General features: G+C 42.4%; 1 protein-coding gene and 1 long non-coding RNA gene across 5 annotated transcripts in view; one reads left to right on the top strand and one right to left on the bottom strand.

Moving 5' to 3' along the window:
* The window catches only part of wt1a (WT1 transcription factor a), an 81,771-nt gene extending 72,938 nt beyond the window's left edge, over positions 1 to 8,833 (bottom strand). For 2 of the 4 annotated variants that reach the window (XM_038807847.1, XM_038807848.1), the window contains exon 1: positions 8,106 to 8,833. In XM_038807847.1, coding sequence (XP_038663775.1) covers positions 8,106 to 8,505 — 400 coding nt within the window. In that variant the 5' untranslated portion in view covers positions 8,506 to 8,833. The remainder of the gene's footprint in view (positions 1 to 8,105) is intronic. The other 2 variants (XM_038807845.1, XM_038807846.1) reach the window with 1 other exon arrangement.
* A 255-nt stretch (positions 8,834 to 9,088) lies between these two features.
* LOC119971007 overlaps positions 9,089 to 20,054 on the top strand; it is a 67,507-nt gene continuing 56,541 nt past the window's right edge. Inside the window, exon 1 of the long non-coding RNA XR_005461717.1 lies at positions 9,089 to 9,702. This is a non-coding gene — a long non-coding RNA (uncharacterized LOC119971007). The remainder of the gene's footprint in view (positions 9,703 to 20,054) is intronic.

Raw genomic sequence — 20,054 nt, 5'->3', positions numbered from 1 at the left:
TCACACAACAAAATCAAATTTTGTCTACAAGTATTTGGTGAGAAAAGGAAAAACTGATGAGATCACACATTGGTTTAGATCAGAAGATCAACTTGCCCCATTGATGCAATCTAATAAGGAGTTACACTGGGCATGAGGAAAATCCTTTTTAATAAAAGCAAAAAAATAATAATTTATGCATGGTAACTTCACTAAAACCTTTCCCACAGTGTAGCAAGGCAATTAATAATACAAATAGAATAATTCAGCGTTTGGCTAGAAGTATTGATTAGTATCCCAAGGTAGTGATATTAATTTACTTTAATAGTCTTCAGAAGCATATTTGTGCTTGGAACAGATAGAGAGAAAAGTGGAACATGGAACATTCAGAACCCTGAAAGTGTACGTTATGAAAGCGGATTGACTGAGCTCAGGTTATTATCTTGAGATAAAAAGGGGCATGATGGAAGTATCTAAGTTAGATAAGGATTTGGGCAAAATTGGAATAAGTTAGATGTCGTAGCAATTCTGAATAACACCCAACACAGAAACCATCTCCAAAATTGGAGAGAATGGCAACAGTTATCGCAGAGCTCCAGAGATGTTTAAACATTGTTTTAAACACATATCTTCCAGTAAAAGCACGCCTCAGCATCAGCACCCCCCCCCCCCCCCCCCACCCGCAATAAAAACTAGATCCGTATAAAAAATAAAGTTTTTTACAAGAAGGAATCCAGGAATACAAGCTCCAATCTGGCATTAAGTAATGAGTCATATGTTAAAATGTTATTGGAGAGACTCAGTCCCTCAGAAATGAAGGCAACTGGGTATAAGTGACGAGATATCGTTGCACTGCCTGGTACCCCAGTCACCCGGAAGACTGGGATGAGGTTCTGAAGAATGAAACAATAAATACTCCCGAAGATGACCTTTGATCTTTCTCTGTTTTCTTATAATTAAAAAATTACAATCAAACTGACTTAAATTATCGCTATCTAAAACAATTTATGCCATTGGAAACTTGACAGTATCCGTTATTAAGTACACCGACCTTAACACCAGAGAGTTATTTCCCCCCACTTTAATATACTCGAGTTTCACAGTAACTTCATTGCAGTGTTAATGTAGGCCTACTTGTGACGATAAAGATTATTATTATTAGATTATTATATTATTGCATTATTATTATTTTCATTAAATGGTTTTCAGAATTCGTTGAAATAAACTCCCAAGTAAGCATGCAATAGGTAAATCCCCTAGTTTTATTCTGGGAAAGAAACATCACTAGATTTTCTTTGCCCTCTACTTTCATAGTGATCAATCTGTAATGCGGTTCGTTTCTGATCATCATCTCAACTGCTTCATTTCATCCCTGAATTTCGGCGAGATTCGCTTGGGACTTCGCAAAACAGGCCAAACCGGAGACATGCTTGTATTCGCCCTCCCCTCCCCTGTAGAACACTGCACATTTGAGTCACAAATGTTATGTTCATAATATAGGTGGTAAATCAAATCCAAGTAGTTTTACAATTGATCCAAGGGTTGCAGTCCATTGATTTGTCCCTCTCTGTCTTGTTTCAGGTTTCAAAACTGGGAGGGGTGGGGGGGAGACACTGAGATTCTGTATCTATCCTTGTTACAGAATTTGGGTTTATTATTAACACAAGCTTAGGAATCCAGGGACAGGGTAGGACCATTACAAATCTTTTGCATATTTGAGTTTGGAATTGGCTGAGGATTTCATTTGAAATCGATGACAGGAAACATAAAAGGCCCAACTGAATTGACTGCAGAAAATCGAAAAGATAGCGCGCTAGAATTCATACGAGCTTTTGAAATAATTGAGCTCCAAGATTCGTCCGAAGTAACCGGGACAAAATATACACATTGGAGTTCACAAAACAAGAAGGGTGCTGTTAAATCAATCAGAGTTGGGAATAGCTGAGCCCGTTGTAAACAGCCCGGGTGGAGCAAGTGTTGTTGTGTTTGATGGCTGCGCCTGGAGACAAACTCCATGCGCTGTCCCTCCGCTGCTGGCGAAATTCCTAACACTTTCCACGGAACTGATGGACCGAGTCCCATCGGATTGTGAATTGTCCAGCAAATATGCAACTACAATACATGAATAAATCTTGAGTTGCTGCCCGATATTGAACAACAAACATCCAGGAACAAAAGACATTAGACTAGTAATAGGTTATAGGGATTTTTTAAAAATAAGAATGCCTTGGGGTTTTTCAGTAGAATTACTATTGCAGCGTTTCAGGTCTGGATTTCAATCCTCCCAATGCATAATTATGCAGCACCATATCCATATAACAGTACATGAAATGTGTGGTTATTTCGGGTGAATTGTGAATTTACTGACCATTAATATCTCTCTGTCTATCCATTACATTTTTCTCATCACTAATACAAGTTGCATTTTTTAAAATCCTGCAGCTGAGTGACGTTATTTTTGGGACCTGTGTAAATTGTGGATGTGAGTTAATGCTGAGTGTAGAATCTGCATTGTTTTAAAAACTAAAACATTAAAGTTCTATTTATTGCTGGGTGAAGGTGAAGACAATTTACGACGCTGCTTTCGGAACACTTTTGTTTCGTGAAACTTGAACTTTTTAAAAACTCGGATTTATTTAACTTCCCCCTTCTAGAAATAAGAAGTAGTGTATTTGAAAATATTCGAAAGGGAAACCAGGATTGCAAATTCGTAAACCACAAAGCGGTTTGGGACAGGCTCAATTTTCTGTAAAGTTTAATTTGATGTAACAAAGAAAAATGGGCGATGCTCCGAATATTGCAACCAAAACAAAAATTGGACGGAAAGCTAGCAAGGGGAATGTTCCCAAGAAGTGGGACTATTTCCGTGTGGAAGCATCCTTTCCGCCTTGTGTTTTCCAGCGGTGTTTTCCAGCGGTGAATTTATCTCCCGATTTCTAACCATTTGAGTAAAATGTTCACATTGAGCAACGCGGGCGCGGTCTACTTTCTTTCTATCTTAGGGTCTGGAGATCGCCAATTCATACACAACCATGGGATAGTAACGCCACAGTGTTTGGGAAGCAGGTTACATTTTCTAATTGTTTAAATCGGCGGTACTAAAAAGTCCTAAGCTCCGCATATGTCAGGTGGGGGATCGCAATGAGCAATGATCACAGGCTGTTGCAATATTGAAACCCTCCCCAGAGCACTACCGCACGGGTTAGCTGGAGGGAGGCATGTTATAGACTAAAACAAAATCAATCATACTCCCCAAAATACCGCAAACCCAGCATTTTTTCACTGATTTCAACAGAAACTCAAAAAGAGCACGGATTCTAACCGAATGAACGGGTCATGTACAACAGGAAGGCTTGACTTATGTTGCTTTGATAGTGCGTGAGTAGAGTGGTTTGTTATTCTAATAACATTTATCCCGTGGAAGACAATTTCCAGCTGTGCAGTGGGGGAATATTCTCTGCTCCCGTTTCCATGGCCCTGGCTAATTAGCCCCCTCTCCCAACTTCCACATCAAATTAAATGGCCTCCCACCACAGAAAGCAAATAGCCTCTATCAATAAATAAATAAACAAACAAACACGGCTGAGGGCGAAACCCCGAAAGGACAGTTCCGCGCCTGCGTTTGACCCCACCAGCCTGGAGAACCGTAAATCAACCTTTCCAACGCCGACTTTCAATTAGCTGGACTATTTTGTTTTAAAACACAGACCGGATTCCTGATCTAATTAAAAAGTCATCATTTGTTTTCAGAGGAGTGGTCTCTTTCGTTAATAAGATCGGCTGGCGGGCAGCTTGCGTCCATTCAAAGTCTCAACCTGGTCCATTTTCGCGCGAATTGGAGACGGCTCAATTGTCTCGAGTTCTAAACTCGGCTTTTCCAGATGCAGCGCAAAGACTTCACACACAGTAATTCCACATTATGTGGACACGGTTAAAATCGACTTTTCTGTGGCAAAATTAAATGGACGGTTTCATTGCTAGAATCAGTGCTCAGAACCCACATTCTGGATTCCTTCTTGAATCTATTTCGAGTGCATGAAACACCCCTTGTTATAATTCAGATTCCTAAATGCTGACACTACGGTTACTTTGAAATCTCGATTCCAAATATTTCCAACCCGCCCAACCTAGCCCATAAACTTTAACTGGAAAAGCAGCGCAGTGGCCCGCAGGATTCCCTGCTGTGAGCGAATCTTGGTCCCGTAGCTTCCAGAGCTATTTACACTTCGAAATATTGGGCTGCTAAGTCCTCATTTCAGATTCGGCTTTCATTCTATTAGCGCTACCTGCAAACACTAATTATAGCGCAAACTGATCCTATCGCCCACCACAGTAACTCTCAATTAATTTGTAACTTTAATTGCTATACAATTTTTAAAAATCAGAATCCCCCCCCCCCCCCCCCCCCCCCCTCGCATCGTCCTAATCCCATTGCGGGCCCTAAGAGAAAGTCGTTTCCCAAAGATGCACAAGGATAATATTGTAAATGGGCGCCGGAGACGATTGAACAACGATTCCAGATGTACAGCGTTGTGAAGCCATGGGAGGTGGAAGATGTGCATTTTTGAAATGCAGGTGTGCACAGCTCCGCTCGACCTGAGCAGGCTGAAACACAGGAGTCTCCATCATAGCCGACCGGGAATTTTCCGCCGGTTTCGATGTTTTTTTAAAATTAAATTGGGAATATATCGGAATGAGAAAAATATACAGCAACAGTGAAGTTCACCAATACCGATTAATGAGCTTCTGGGCATCCCAGAATATCGGCGTCACAGCACCAAAATCTACCACCGTTTGTTTGGACTCAGAAACAGATTACACTCCAATGTGGTTCGGGTACACATTGTATGGCTTTTATTTCCGCGAATTCCCTGTGAAAATCCTTTCAAATAGAACGTAAATAATTGGCTACTTTCAAAAATCAAGCTATCCTAATTCAAGGTAACTACGTTGTTTCTCAACACGCTTTGGTTAACGAGTGATGTCCAGGGCGCGTCCTTTTAAACCAACTTTCACCCCCAGTTACAATGTCAGGTGGGACATTATCTCAAACACTGCAGGCGAATCCAATGTGCAAAGTCGGGAGGTTGGGGTTATATAGATAAATAATCCTTAAAGTTTCGCCATCATTTCTCTCAGCAACGGGGCAAGATTAAATGGCACATGATACTTTCCCCAAAAGGTATTTCAGGATTTAACAATGCAGTTTTAGGAGATAATACTTGAATGGGTTGAAGACGAGCTTTTGAATCTTCCTGTGTAATGAATCATTCAACAAGTATCACGGTTTGATAGCCAACACAGCTTTGTTTAGTGGCTATATATGTGTGTTTTCAACGACTGTTTTATCTAGTCTATTGCTTGGGGAATAATTGTATCTTCATTTTTTTCCCCAGTCCATTGTATTCGAAAATACAGCACCGAATACACAGAGGCTATTCACTTAGTGGCGATAGCCAATCAGTCCATGACCTTCAGATTTGTTGAAAGTAAAAGCATTTTTTGATGTTGTTGAGGTTACGGGCCTTCCGGTATTAGTGGAACCCGTGGTTTTGGAATGTGATAACGCCCCTTTGTTACTCCCCCCCCCCCCCCCCCCCCCCCCCCCGCAACCGCCCTTTCTCGGTTCTGAACAAAATATTTGATAGTTAAGGTCCTTTTCAATTAAGGGTCTTATCGGGGATGTCAAAGAAAAAGCAAAAGGAATCGATAAGCATGTGCTGAAAATTAATTCGGCAGTCCGCTCTCCAGCGGTGTGCACATGGAGGAGACTCTCCTTGAGATAGGCACAGCTGGTGTTTGAGATGCCCCGTCTGGATATTTCTCTGCCTAGACTTGGCAGAAATTAATCTTTGAGCCAAGGTAGCGCCTTTCCCACGATCAGAATTCTAGCCAGACTGCTCAACTTGCAGCCTTGAGATAGTTTACACCAAAGTCCCCCCCCCCCCCTCCCCTCCTCCGTTCAACACGCTGCATCTTACTCCTGTAACAAGAATCCACACTGCACGGCCCAACTCGTCAATACCGCCAATGATGCTCCACGCGAGTCTCCCCCTGTGAACTCGCGGGCCACTAAATAATTGCACAATATATCCACGTTTCAGACCAGAATCCCATATAATACACATCTCCTTAAGGGGGGGGGGGGGGGGGGGGGCTCCCCGATTTCTCAATGAACCCGGTGTTAAAGATAACCCGGGGGTCACCAATTCTGGGCAGTGAGTTGTTGCACCTTGCTGTGCCGACTGCAAAAACTATCCGGGTGTTATTTCCTTTCACGTCCGTTCAGCCAAGTCAGATTCTTGTTGACTTGCTATTTATTTCGGCCTCCTCTTAAGGAAGATATCCCCGATCGATTTAATGGCAATATTCACGGGAAGGGAAACATGGCCCTTTGAAAGCGGCGAACGGAGGCCGCCTTATTGTATTCAGAAAATGGAAGATTAATTTGCAAAATATGTTAGAAACGGCATTTCGACAGAGATCCTCTTTCCAACCCCCGTCCGCCGATATTAACCATGACAGTGGAAGTGTGTACAAGGTTTCAGAAACAACATACACAGTTTCTTTGGGGACAGACTCCCTTTAATGGTCACGGTGCCGCTCTCCTCTCTTCAACATGGGAAGCTTTTCAATGTAGTAATGATCACAATGGGGTAGTCACTACTGTCCAATGGCTCTGTGCAAACAGGGATTGAGATACTTGCGTTAAAACCTTGTCCTTTGTTTTTTTTTAAATTAAATTTTAAACTAATTTCCCATTTCAGTTGGTTGCAGTTTCCAATCACGAGTTGATTTCACGCACTGGCCTGTCAACACAAACTGCGACAGGTTATGTTCCGCATTAAAAGCCAAGATTGGGCAGATTTATTTTAATGGACTAATCCCATTAAAGCGCTGCTATTGTCTGAGGTCAATACATGTATCAGGAAATCAAAGTACATCAGATGTTCCAGTGCGATCTCCATACAACATACACGTTTTCACACAACGGGAACTGTGTGCCCTTTCTGCCCCGTCACCCCAGTGTTTCAGCTAATGCCACTTCGCCCCATCTGCCCCACTTTGCGTTGGAAACGAGATTCCGCCAGGCCAAGGCGTGAAACACGGGCGACTATTTAATACGGCATAACTGGGGGGAGCAGAAAGGAGGCAATTCAGTTTATTCTCCCCAAATTCTCCTGCTACTGCAGAAAACACAATTTGCTCCTTCACGTGGACGGAGGAAGCATAACTTTTAGAAAGGCATTCATATTTTGCCTGTTTTCCCCTTTGATATCAAACGTCTGGACAACTCTGTGAACATCTCATTGAAGTTTACAATCACATACAAGGACGTTGTTCTTCCTGGCAATTAACTTTCAACCCCCCCCCCCCCCCCCCCCCCCAATCCAATCTAATTGTCCTCTTGTTAATTGGAAAAATCCTTGAAACAATCTGCAAACAAGGAACGATGCTCGGCTCAGAGTGTGATTAATCAAGGTGGGCCGAGTTAGGGTGACAGCTATCCAATCCGTCAGAATTTTGCCTGAGAAAATGATTTTGCTTTCAATAATGTGCCCAGATCTGATTTTAGAAGTGGATGTACACAATGCCTGCCCTGTGAGGGTGGTGGGGCTTCACAAACTAACTGTCTGCCTAAAACGTCTTGAGAGACATGATCAGGAACTGCAAAGTGTGTCTCTAACATCGGGTTTTCAACCCTCTTTGCATTCTTCACTCGAGACACACTTTGTTATGGATCTCCCGCTCTGTGGGATGCTGATCTCAACTTTAAAATAAATCTCCTGCCATACACATCATTAGCCATTACATTGCTGGAGCCAAACCCCCCCCCCCCGTTATCACTGTAACACAAGGCATTTGGAATATATCTCTGAATAAATCCACCCCGGTTTAATATCTTTGTCACTTCCATGGTGGAGATTGAGACACGTTTAACAAGTGAAATTCCCCCCTCCCCTTCCAAAGCACACTTTTAAGGATTCTTTATTGGCAGACTTATAGTTAACGCTTCTAGTTGTACTTTCACGGAGTTTGGGTTCTGATTTAATTTAAAAGTTTGCGGGAGGGGAGTGGGGGAGGAAATGTTTTATCCCGCCCCCCCGGTTTAGTGATTCTCTTACCCTGGTTCCTGGCTGTTGGTTGCGTGTCCATGCAATGGTTGAGGTAGCCGCCGTTGCTGAACATTCTCGCCTGGCTGGGAGGCGCCTGAGCGGGCGGAGGAGCCCCGAACGCTCCGTAGCGACAGGCTCCGGCCGTGCCGGTGAACTGGCCGGAGAAGTGGACGGTGAAGGCGCTCAGGAGATGGTCGTCGTGCGGCTCGCTGGCGCTCCAGCTCGGCTCTTGCTTGATGAAGGACGGGTGGCCGATGGGAGCGCTGTAAGCAGAAGCCCCCGGGTGAAAATCCAGCACCGGAGCCCATTGGGGAGCGCTGCTCACCGGCATGGCACAGCCGCTGTTCCCCGGGGTCAGAGTGGAGACGGCCGGCAGCAAAGCGTTCAGGTCCCGCACGTCGGAACCCATGGTATCCGCACACTCTTTCAACCACAACGAATCAATCGTTTTATTTCTGTATCTCCTGGCTAAATGGAATCGGTTCCACCCCTCCAAGCACAATATTCCCAAGGGCTGCGAATCTCAGTCTCCTCTCGGTCAAACTTCCAGCTTGTTCACAATGGAGAGGTCTGAAGGGTTATTGTGTTGTTTTTTTTTGTTGTTGGGGGGAGTGGGGAGTCTGTCAATTGAATGGGGTGGCGAGGTGTGCGTGTTGTAGCAGCGGCAACACTATAGCACATGTGTCCGACCGGATTGGTGACTCTCAGCTTCAAATACGGGGAGGAGGTGGAGTCTGCAAACTCTGTACAGATCCGTCCTCCCTTATGACAGGAACAAACTCCTGCACCCCCCCCCCCCCTTCCATAGTGCTTTAGCCGTCGATTAGTTGGCGAGAGAAGAGTGTAAACTGGGAGGGGGGGGGAGTGGGAGGGGGTGATGTGTGTGTGTGTGGGGGGGAAGGGGGTTGCAGTGGGGGTAATTCATCCCTAATTCCATATGTAGCTATCATTCGACTCTAACCAAAACGTCAGTGCGAATCTAAGCAGTTTCCTTCCCTCTTTTTTTCCTCCAATAATGAAGGCTGCGGATCAGATCAGTAAGTCGAAATGGAATATAGAATAAGCCGCAACCTGCACTTTATATTTACGGGATGGGAACGAAATTGATCTAAATGATTGCAATCAGTTGAAATGGAACGGGTAAAGCAGTGGGGCTATGTTTGCGGTGGCAGGAAAACACTTGCTTTATTATCGGAGTAATTGTCAGAGATTCAATTCTCAGTACAATCTGCTGCAGCCCTTCTAGGGCAGAATCTAAATGGTTGCTTGATTTTTTCCCCCCCACTATAAACAAACGTCACATCTCCGGTTTGATTTCAGCCATCAATCAGTCCAGTCTCTGTGTCAGTAACATTTCAATTGACCGAAATTGAGTGGGGTGAAATCCTGGCGTAAATTTTAAAAAGCGGCGCTTTAAGAAGAGTCAGTTGTCATTCTAATGTCCGGACAGAGTTGGATGTCAGTTGGGCGTTGATTTGTACACGGGTTGGTGCAGATTAGCCGGACTAGTGAAATAGTGTCCTTCTTCAGGGAATATTAGTCCCAAAATGTCATCAGATCATCTTATTCGAGAACGCACACTCTGCGGTAACTGATGGATGTCCAGGTAAAAATTGCGGTCAGGAAATATATTCTACAACTATGAATTTATTAGCTTTGCAAAACAAAAATAAAACACGAGGGCAACAGGAGAGAGACATCAGCTCCGAAGTGACAGACCGCGCAATCCATTAAAGCAGCGAGAGGCACATAAACGGCCATTTAAAACGTTAATGAACTTTCCCCTGGCAGACGATTAATTTTTGCCTGACATGTTTTCCTTTTAATTTTCACACGGTCCAGGAATCCGACGGTCAGTTAAGCAGCGATCTCGTTAATTTGCTTTATTTAAATATATATATCTGGGGACGGCCGAGATCTGCTTTCATTCCAGCAGGTGAAAGCTAAAGTAAAGCGAAAGTCAGGAGGGCAACCTCACAGCGAGACCTGGAAGCAAACAGTTGCTGTGAAACTTACTAGTATTTCATTTCCAAGTTTTAATCTGCTGAAGGTATACAACCAGCTAAATAAATGATGGAGGGGATGACTTCCCTTTCTGAGTAATGGGAGACCATCTCTACAGTGCAGATTCCGTGTCATTAATTTATTGAACATGTTTGCATGTAATGTGGAAACTGAAATAAATTGAGCTGTAAATGACACTCGATCATAATATGTTGCCGCAGTTCCATTCGCAAACACCATCCTTTCAAAGTCCCAGCATTAGAAGAGTAATGTCGCGCGTGGTTATAGTGTGCGAAATAATTCTATTAATTGTTCACCCCAGGCTGCCTTTTGAGAAGCATGGATATATATGCATTTATTCCCCCCCCCCACCCCCCCCCCCCCCCCCTAGCTTCACAAATGACAATCTCGGCACGGCAAATTGTATTTTCCAATTGCTGGGATGGTTTGGGATTGATTTGGTGATGTGTGAACTTTCGCCCTGTTTAATCGCATCTTTAAGATTTCCTAAGTATCAGTGTGGAGGTGGAAATAGAATAATGGTAAATATTTGTGCAAACCTACCCCCTCCCCTCCCAACTTCCATCCCACTATCAACACCTTTCTGGCACATTTAGCAGGAACTGTTCCAGGAAAGGTAGGAGAGTTGGTCCAATAACATGATGCATTGTTCCTTTTTATCCCTTAAGTTCTGAAACTTTATATCCATATCTGAGGTTCAAAATTGTCACATGCCAAGTTTGGGAACAGCCAATTAATCAGCAAAGATGAATATTTACTGAGATACTACAATAATTTGAAACAGCATCGTTTATTTTATTATATTATCATATTATGCATCATTTTATTATATATGATATCGATGTGCTTTCCACAGTGGTTTTGTATATAGTCCACAATAACACATTATATATGATGTAATTTTCTATTGTTTAAAGGCGACCATTATATTTTTCGCTAAATGACGAAGAGGAAGAAAACATTGATTTGTTTCTGGTCATTATATGCTCTGTTCCAGCCGTCACTCTGAACTTTCAAACCCAGTTACGCATTGCCAATGTGGAAGGAATATACATGCGTTTTTGCTTTAATTGATATGATTTCCAACCCCCCCCCCCCCCCCAAACGAGTTACACCGCACGTTTCTTGACAAAGTTCCTCCGAGGTGTAACAAGACTCGATGTAGGGTCACTTTGAGAAAGAGCCCAAAGACGGAAAATTGAGGGAAATATAGAATGAGAGGAAGGAGTTGGTCAGGTGTTGGAGCTGTTGCATGTTTTTATCAAAAGTAACCGAGTATGTGTAGGTCAGGATTTTTTTTGTGTGTGTGGAAATTACAATTTCCTTTCGGCAGCAACACTTGCAACGGAAAGTTGAACATTCCGAAAGTTTCAGATGAAGTTAATCAGTTGAACTTCTGAATTGAAAAAAGTCCGGTCTCTCAAAAAAAAGGGGAGTGATATAAGCAAATTGTAAAGTAACATTTAGAAACTTTCGAAATCATTTGAGGTCATTTGTTCTGTTTAAAAGGGAATGAAACTGAAAATTAAGACCGGGGCTCACAGGAAGAGGAAAATCATGGTGCGGTCAAGAGGTTTATTTGAAAGATAGGTGTAAGAGCAAAAAGCTGGACTTGACAAGAGTGCGCATTTAAATGTAATCATGTTTCAAAAATACCATAGTGAAATAAATGGTGCCGGGAGAGAGAAATACTTAGTAAATATAAATTAGTGAATAGCAATAGTAAATTAGTAATTACAATTAGTTTGCCCCAGTCATACTGTACTTTGGGGGAATTATATAACGGCTCGAGTTTGGCGCATATTCGCGTGTATTTGCCGTAAGTAACAGTTATGAAGATAGCTTGCGTCCCGGAAAATTGACCTGTTGTCTGAGCTTCTCTACTGGTTGATTTTCAAGATTGCGAATTTCACATATGCGTCGGAAGACGGAAGAAGTCGCGAAGCCATTGGAAGGGACGTTCCCAGTTTGAAGTCCCCCCGCCCCCTCCTCTCCCTCCTCATCCTCGAGTCTCTCCTGCCAAGTCTGGAAGTTTTGGTTTAAATGTTGCTAATTAGTTTCAGGGTCTTTAATGAAACTGCACAAACATTGAACGAAGATTGTAATTTCAAGTCACTTCAATTCCCTTCCTAAACAGCATCCTTCATTTAATCCCCCCCCCCCCCCCCCCAGCCCTCCGCTCCGACCTCTATTGGGCATTTGGGAGGACCGGCTACCTTCTATCACCTTTATGTAGCTAGTTCCCTACCCTGTGTCACTCAATATCACCGCTAACTTCACGACTACAGACACTTTCCTCGGTGTGATAGAAGGACAGTGGCTAGTTTCCCTAATAACTGGAAAATTTTCAATTAACTATTTAACCCCATCCCCAATTCCGTATGTTGACTTTCAGTGTTTATAACGAGTTTCCTCTGACGTCCCAAACTTTACTCGAATGAGGAATAAATATATTTTTAAACAAGTACGAACAAGCCATTAATGGCGAAGAATTGAACCTCCTCTGTGCAGATTGACATGTTCTTTTCTTGACTGGAAGAATCCGCTAATCACTTCTTACTGCTTTTGGAAGTGAACTTTATTTCGTTTGGAAATTGACAAATGTGTTCGTTTCGGGTTGTGATTCGGGTTTTACAGTGGGCCAGGCCACTTTATTTTAGGGTGCGCGGTGGGTGGGGTTAGTGGTCTCAGGCAGGTTAATTCCCCCACTCCCCGGATCAGCAACTTGGTTATTTGTGCAGCCCCCAATGCCGATCAGCAACAGCATCAACCCGGCAAATGAAAAAACAACACACCAAGGGCAAAGCGTTGAAGATTATTCATTTGCACATTGCTGCCGGAAGCTGTCCATCAAAGAGCCGGACAAGTAATTATCCCCTACTCCTGTTCGTATTCAGCAAAACAAAACGTTGATTTGGACCGCTGTGCTACAGTGCTGCCTGTATTCCAGATGGTGGGAATATAACCCGAGATCACACTGGCTTGATTATTCTGGCCAATGGACATAGTTCTCTATATGCTTCTTGATCAACACTTGCGCCTCTCTCTGACAGTCAAGCGTGGTGCAAAGTTGTCCAGTTTGCCGAGTACCAATCTGCAAACTTTCGCGACTTTGACAAATGACTGGGGCAAAGTCAGGCTCTATCACAATGCCCAATGATGCAAAGTCGGCATTTTCAGTGTAACTGCAGAATAGCTCCACTTCAACAATTTCTCTCTGGGGTTACCCAAATCGAGCTTCGGCGGCCCTCAGTCAAACAACTGGAGGATGGGTTCCAACCAGCGAGTTCTGTATCAATGTTACAACAGCAGGAATTGCTGGGAATACTCGGCAGCATCTGTGTGTGCGTGAGGGGAAGGGGGTGGGGGTGCAGAACCAGAGTTAACGCTTCAGGAATCAAATTCAAGAGTTTCAGCACCCACAGTGGTTTGCCATTGTACTTTATTTACTTCTCTTTGGCTTCTATTTGGTTCGAATCCCAATTGCCCAGACCAGGAGAGAGTATCGTGTGGTCTGTGAAGTTTCTCACCCAGTAGTTACCGCTCAAAGGCTCAGATGGGGCATATCAGTGCTGACGTTTCTCCCAGCTCTCTATTCGCCCACTTCATTCTACAGTGAATCACGGTCTGTCACGACGGAAAACGTCACTGTAAAGAGCACATTGTACTTCAGTTGCATTGTCAGAGTTTTTTCACCGACACTGGAGTTCATGTTAAATACAACCTCATTCCAGACTTAGGGATACTGGTGAGCCTTCCTTGAGGGCTTGTTCCTCTCCAGAGACAAGTTGAGCGTGAAGCCTGATTTATATTACTGAAACCCAGCATCAGGCCGCAAACAAACGTATACAGGAATGGGAATAAGCAATTCAGCTCCTCTAGCCTTTACCACCATTCAATTAGACCATAGCCGATCTGTATCTTAGCTCTATCTATCCGCCTTGGTTCCAAACCCGGAATCCCCTGGTTTAATTAAAGAAGGGCACAACATAATTCCAACACTGAAGCAGATGGTTTAGAATTCTGGGGATTAATGAGGGAGCCAGAGGCTGCAAAAGACAAAAATGAAACAGTGTCCTGTTAGATCTGCAATTTACCTCAAGATCAATTTCAATCCCAGTTTATCTGTGATGTTAGGTGTTTGGATGAGTATGAACAAGATTGCACTTGATTCTTTAAGCCACCATTTCACATTTCGCCAAAAGCTGCCACTTCATATTGGCACTGATTTAGGACCGGTCTGTTTGAAAACCACTTTACAGGTGGATTCTTTCCCAGCACACTGTTTATGAAGATATTCAGACACAGGATAATTCAAGTAAGATTGAGTTTCACTGAGATAAGTGCAATAAATCAACTAACAGGGTCAAGAGGGACAGAGGCATCAGAGAGTAGCACATTGCCTCAGTCTGAGCAATGTTCAAGCCCAAATGTTAGAGGTAAAAGGATACACCCCAGGCCCTCCTGATGAAAAAGTTCTTCATTTCAACATAGTCTTCTTCATCTATCACACAAGTAAGAATATATGCAGTTCACAGCTATGGTCCTGATCGTTTCTGGGCAGAGTAGTACTCACTAAAAACACAATAAAGACTTGCATTTACATAGCATCTTTCATGCTGTCAAGAAATGCCAAAGTGCTTTGCAGCCAATTAAGTACTTTTGATATGCCGTTGTTGTTAACATAGGAAATACAGGAACAATTTGTGCATGGCAAGGTTCCATAATGATCACATAATCTGCTTTTTCACTTGTGGTGTTTGAAGGATAAATATTGGCAACTACTCTTATTTAAAATAGCAACCTGAGATGTTTTTCACAGCACTGCAAGAACACAGAGCCTTAGTTAAACATCCCCCAACTAAAGGAATGCATTTCCAACACTGCAGGATTTCCCCTGTACTGCACTGGCATGTCCACCTAGATTTGTATACTCAAGTACCTAGAATAGAAATCTACAAATGGCTGACTCAGCTGAGAATGCTACCATTGGAACATAGGAAATAGGAGCAGTAGACCATTTGGCCCATTGAGCCTGCTCCACCATTCAAACAGATCATTGCTGGTCATCTACCTCTATGCCATTTTCCCCACTATCCCCAAACTTGATGTCATTAATATACAGAAATCTATTGATTCCTGCCTTGAACATGCTCAATGATTGAGCTTCCACAGCAAAGAACTCCAAAGTTCTCCAAAGAAGGACTCCAAAGATTTATCATTCTCTGAGTGAATAAATGTCTCCTAATCTCAGTCTTAAATGGCCTGCCCCTTATTCTGAGACTGTGCCCATTGGCTCTGGACTCAACATCTGGGGGAAATATCCTATCCACATCTGTCTCATTATACCTTGTTAGAATTTTGTACGTTCGACTGAGATCATCTTTCATTATTCAAAACCCTAGAGAACACAGGCCCATTTTCCTCAATCTTGACTCATAAGACAATCCCCCGATCCAAATCTGGTGAACCTTTGTTGGTACGTACATTCTTCCTTAGAGAAGGAACTGTACACAATACTCCAGGTGTGGCCTCACCAATGTTCTGCACAATTGCAGCCAGACATCCTTACTCCGGTACTCAAATCCCCTTGTGATAATTCCAATTTACCATTTGCCTTTCGAATTGCTTGCTGCACCTGCATGCCAACTTTTAGTGACTCATGAACAAGGACACCTTTCGGACATCAACACTTCCCGATCTCTTATCATTGAAGAAATACTCTACCTTTCCATTTCTTCTTCCAAAGTTGATAACTTAGCACTTATTCACATTATATTCCATCTGCCATTGGTCTTGCCCCCTCAAAATCCCCTTGAAGCATCCTCTTCACAGCTCACATTATGACTTAGTTTTGTGTCATCAGCAAATTTGGAAATATTACATTTGGCCCCCTCATTCAAACTATTTATATAGATTGTGACCTGCTGTGCCCCAAGCATTGATAATTGTGCTACCTCTCTTGTAACAGCCTGCCACCCTGAGAATGACCCAGTTATTCCAATTCTGTTTCTTGTCTATGAACTCATTCCCAATCTGTAGGAGTATACTACTCCCAACTCCACATGCTCTAATTTTGTTCACTAACCTCCACTGGTTCTCCTTTATCTATGATACAAGTAAGATCATCAGAAGACTCCAACAAAAAATAGTCCAAGATGGCGCCGGAGCGAGGCGACTTCTTGCAAGCTGTGCCCAGCATACCCTCTAATTCTATCTTTTACTCTCGTTCTCTGCGTCTAAAACTACATTCTAACTCTTTTACCTTGTATTAAGTTGATCTTTTCTCTACACCTTGCTATAACTGTCACATTATATTCTGCAGTCTCTCCTCCTTCCCTATGTACGGTATGCATTGTTTGTACAGCATGCATGAAACAATACTTTTCACTGTATACTAATACATGTGACAATAATAAATCAAATCAAATCAAAGGTTTGTCAAATATGACTTCCTTTTCATAAATCCACATTGACTCTGCCCAATCATATCATTATTTTGTAATTGTCCAGGTTTCATGTCTTTATTATAGGTTCTAACATTTTCCCTACTACTGACATCAGGTCTGTAGGTCTCCATTTTCTCTCTGGGGTTACACAGAGCCAATCTTAATGCATAGAAGAAGCACCGCAAGTTAGAATCAATTTATTTTTGAACAACTTTGAACTTATGCTACATTGAATTTGAAGTATTTCTTAGCTGAATCTAGCCTGATACTTATGGTAGATTGTATCACATTACATCGGTGTTTGCCATATCCACCATCCACTTGTTTTTTAAATCTGTACAGATAAATGTGTACAGATTGTATGTTTAGCTTTCTTGAATAGTCTACGGGTTAAGATGAAGTAGTTGTGGTGGAATCTTTGCTTTTGATAATAAATACAAAATGTCATTTATTTTTTATACTTTTTGATATCAATAGATTTAAAAAAGCAATTTTATTACAATATTTAAGTTATGACTTTGATACACAACAGCACCTTTAAAGAAATGAATGAGTGTTTATCGGCCTGGAGCTTTAAGTGATGGATGGATACATCTAACTGCACTTGACCTGGAGACGAGTATCTGCCTTCACATCTGCACTACCACTGAGGTTGCTCTCTTCTACCTCTATAACATCACCCAAATAGATCTCCCTTCCACACCCCCGGTAAACGTTTCATCCATGCACTGTTAAGTTTGGATTTGACTGGTCCATTGCATTCATGGTTGAACTCCCATTTTCTATCCTGCATAAACTTGAGTTCATCTAAAACTCTGGTGCCTGGATTCTAATTTGCACCAATTCCCATTTACCCATTCACCCCTGCATACACTGACATACATTGACTCCAAGTTGAAAAATGTCTTGATTTTACAACTCTCAACCTTGTTTTCAAATCTGTCCATTGCCTTGCACCTCCCTATCTCTGTAATCTCCTGCAGTCTTACAATAATCATCAATACCTGCACTCCTAAATTCTGGCAGCTTGCACAGCTCAAATTTAATTGCTCCACCATTGGCAGCCAGACTTCCAGCTGCCAAGAACCTAATGTCTGGAATTCCCTTGTTAAATATCTCCAACTTTCTCTACCTTTATGTCCTCTGTAAGATGCTCCTTACTCTTTCACCAGGCTTTTCCTCATCCTGATTATCTCATGTGACTCAATGTCAAATTCTGTTGGATAATTCTCTTGTGAAGACATTTTACATTGTTAACGTACTATAAAAATATAAGTTGTGGTTGTTTCTGTATCTAAAATAATGGATTGGGCTCTTAAAGCTTGATAGGGGTACAGGAACAGGGGTAAATCATTCAGGCCCTGTAGACTGTTCTGTTTTTCAGTTCCATCATGGCTCAGCTCTATCTCCATTACCTAACTTGGTTCCGTATTAACAATTGATTAACAAAAGTCATCCAATCTCAGTTTTGAAATATTCAGTGGTTTAGTCTCATCAGTTTTTTGAAGGAAAGAATTGCAGACTTCCACTACCCTTTCTGATGTCGCCCTTGAACAGCCTAGCTCTAATTTTAAGGTTATTTGGATTAGTTTTATTGTCATATTTACCGAGTACAGTGAAAAGTATTGTTCTGTGTACAGTCGAGACAGATCATTCCATACATGATAAAAAACATAGGACATACATAAATACACACTGTAAATACTTAGACACATGCAATGGTGAAGCATACGGAGTGCAGCACTACTCAGTAAAGAAGATGTGCGAAGATATCAGATCAGTCCATATGAGGATATTTCAGGAGTCTAGGAACAGCTGGGAAGAAGCTGTTTTTGAATCTGTTCATGCATTTTATCAGACTTTTGTATCTCCTGGCTGATGGAAGAAGTTAGAAGAGTGAATAACCTGGGTGGGAGGGGTCTTTTAAAAAAATAAATTTAGAGTACAAATTCATTTTTTCCAATTAAGGGGCAATTTAGCATGGCCAATCGACTTATCCTGCACATCTTTGGGTTGTGGGGGCGAAGCCCACACAAACACGGGGAGAATGTGCAAACTCCACACGGACAGTGACCCACAGTCGAGATCAAACCTGGGACCTCGGCGCCGTGAGGCAGCGCTGCTAACCACTGCGCCACCATGCTGCCCGTGGGAGGAGTCTTTGATTATGTTGCCCACTTTCCGAAGGCAGTGGGAGGTGTAAACAGAGTAAATGTATGGGAGGCGGGTTCGCCTGATGAACTGTGCTGTGTTCACAACTCTCTGTAGTTTCCTATGGTGTTGGGCCGAGCAGTTGCCATACCAGGCTGTGATGCAGCCAGATAGGATGCTTTCTATGGTGCATCTGTAAAAATTGGTCAAGAGTCGATGTGGACATGCCAAATTCCCTTAGTTTCCTGAAGAATTATATGTGCTGCTGTGCTTTCTTGGTCATAGCGTCAACGTGGGTGGAGCTCCTTAGCTTGGCTGACATTGAGGGAGCGATTGTTGTCGTCACACAACGTCACTAGGTTCTCTATCTCCTTCCTGTATTCTGACTCATCGTTGTTCAAGATCCGACCCACTATGATCATGTCATTAGCAAACTTGCACATGGAGTTGGAGTCAAATTTTGCCACACAATCATGTGTGTGTAGGGAGTATAGTAGGGGGCCTCGGTATTGAGGGCTATCAACTTGTTCTGGGCTCTTCCGTCAGAGAAAATAGTTTCCATACATCTACCCCATTGAATCCTTTAATAATCTCAAAACCTCAACAAAACTACATCTTAATGATCTTGCCTTCATTTTAAATGAATGTCGCAGAGCACAAATCTGCTATGTTTCAAAAAATACTGCACACAGCAGTACAAGATGTAAATTTCTGAAATAATTCATGTTTGGCAGACGATTGAAATTTAGTTATGGTACAATGGAAGCAGAAGTATAATTTGCACTTTGTTTGCGAACAATTTTAAACATAGTAATTTTATTTTATTCAGTTTATCAGAAAATGCTTACAAATGTGGTTTTCTCAATATTGGAGGTGAGAGTCTGAACACCTGACTTTGTTTTCACACCAATAGAAGCAGCATCAATGCCTGAAACAATAGCAGTGGCAATGGAAGAAGTGGACACCTGAATGAATGGTGCCCTCTTCATTCCTGCCCAACCCCAGTAACAACTCTCATTGCCAGAGATGTATGTCAATGTCAGCCACCTTCTCTACTGACTAGTACTACATTCCTGTATGCTTCACCGATGCCTGTGTCTATGTATTTGCATTGCATATTTATGTATGCCCTGTTTTTTTTTTCATGTATGGAATGATCTGTCTGGACTGCACATAGAACAATACTTTTCACTGTACCTCGGTACACGAGACAATAAACAAATCCAAATCCATTATTGGTAGCAAGGACCAAGAGGATTTCTGCCACTCCTGCTCGGTAAAATTAACTTCCTCTCAAAACATATTTCCAGCATTGAAGGTTAAACCTTTGAAA

Source organism: Scyliorhinus canicula, chromosome 9, assembly GCF_902713615.1.
Source record: "Scyliorhinus canicula chromosome 9, sScyCan1.1, whole genome shotgun sequence".
NCBI classification, from domain to species: domain Eukaryota; kingdom Metazoa; phylum Chordata; class Chondrichthyes; order Carcharhiniformes; family Scyliorhinidae; genus Scyliorhinus; species Scyliorhinus canicula.
This window is presented reverse-complemented; position numbering and strand designations above follow the sequence as displayed.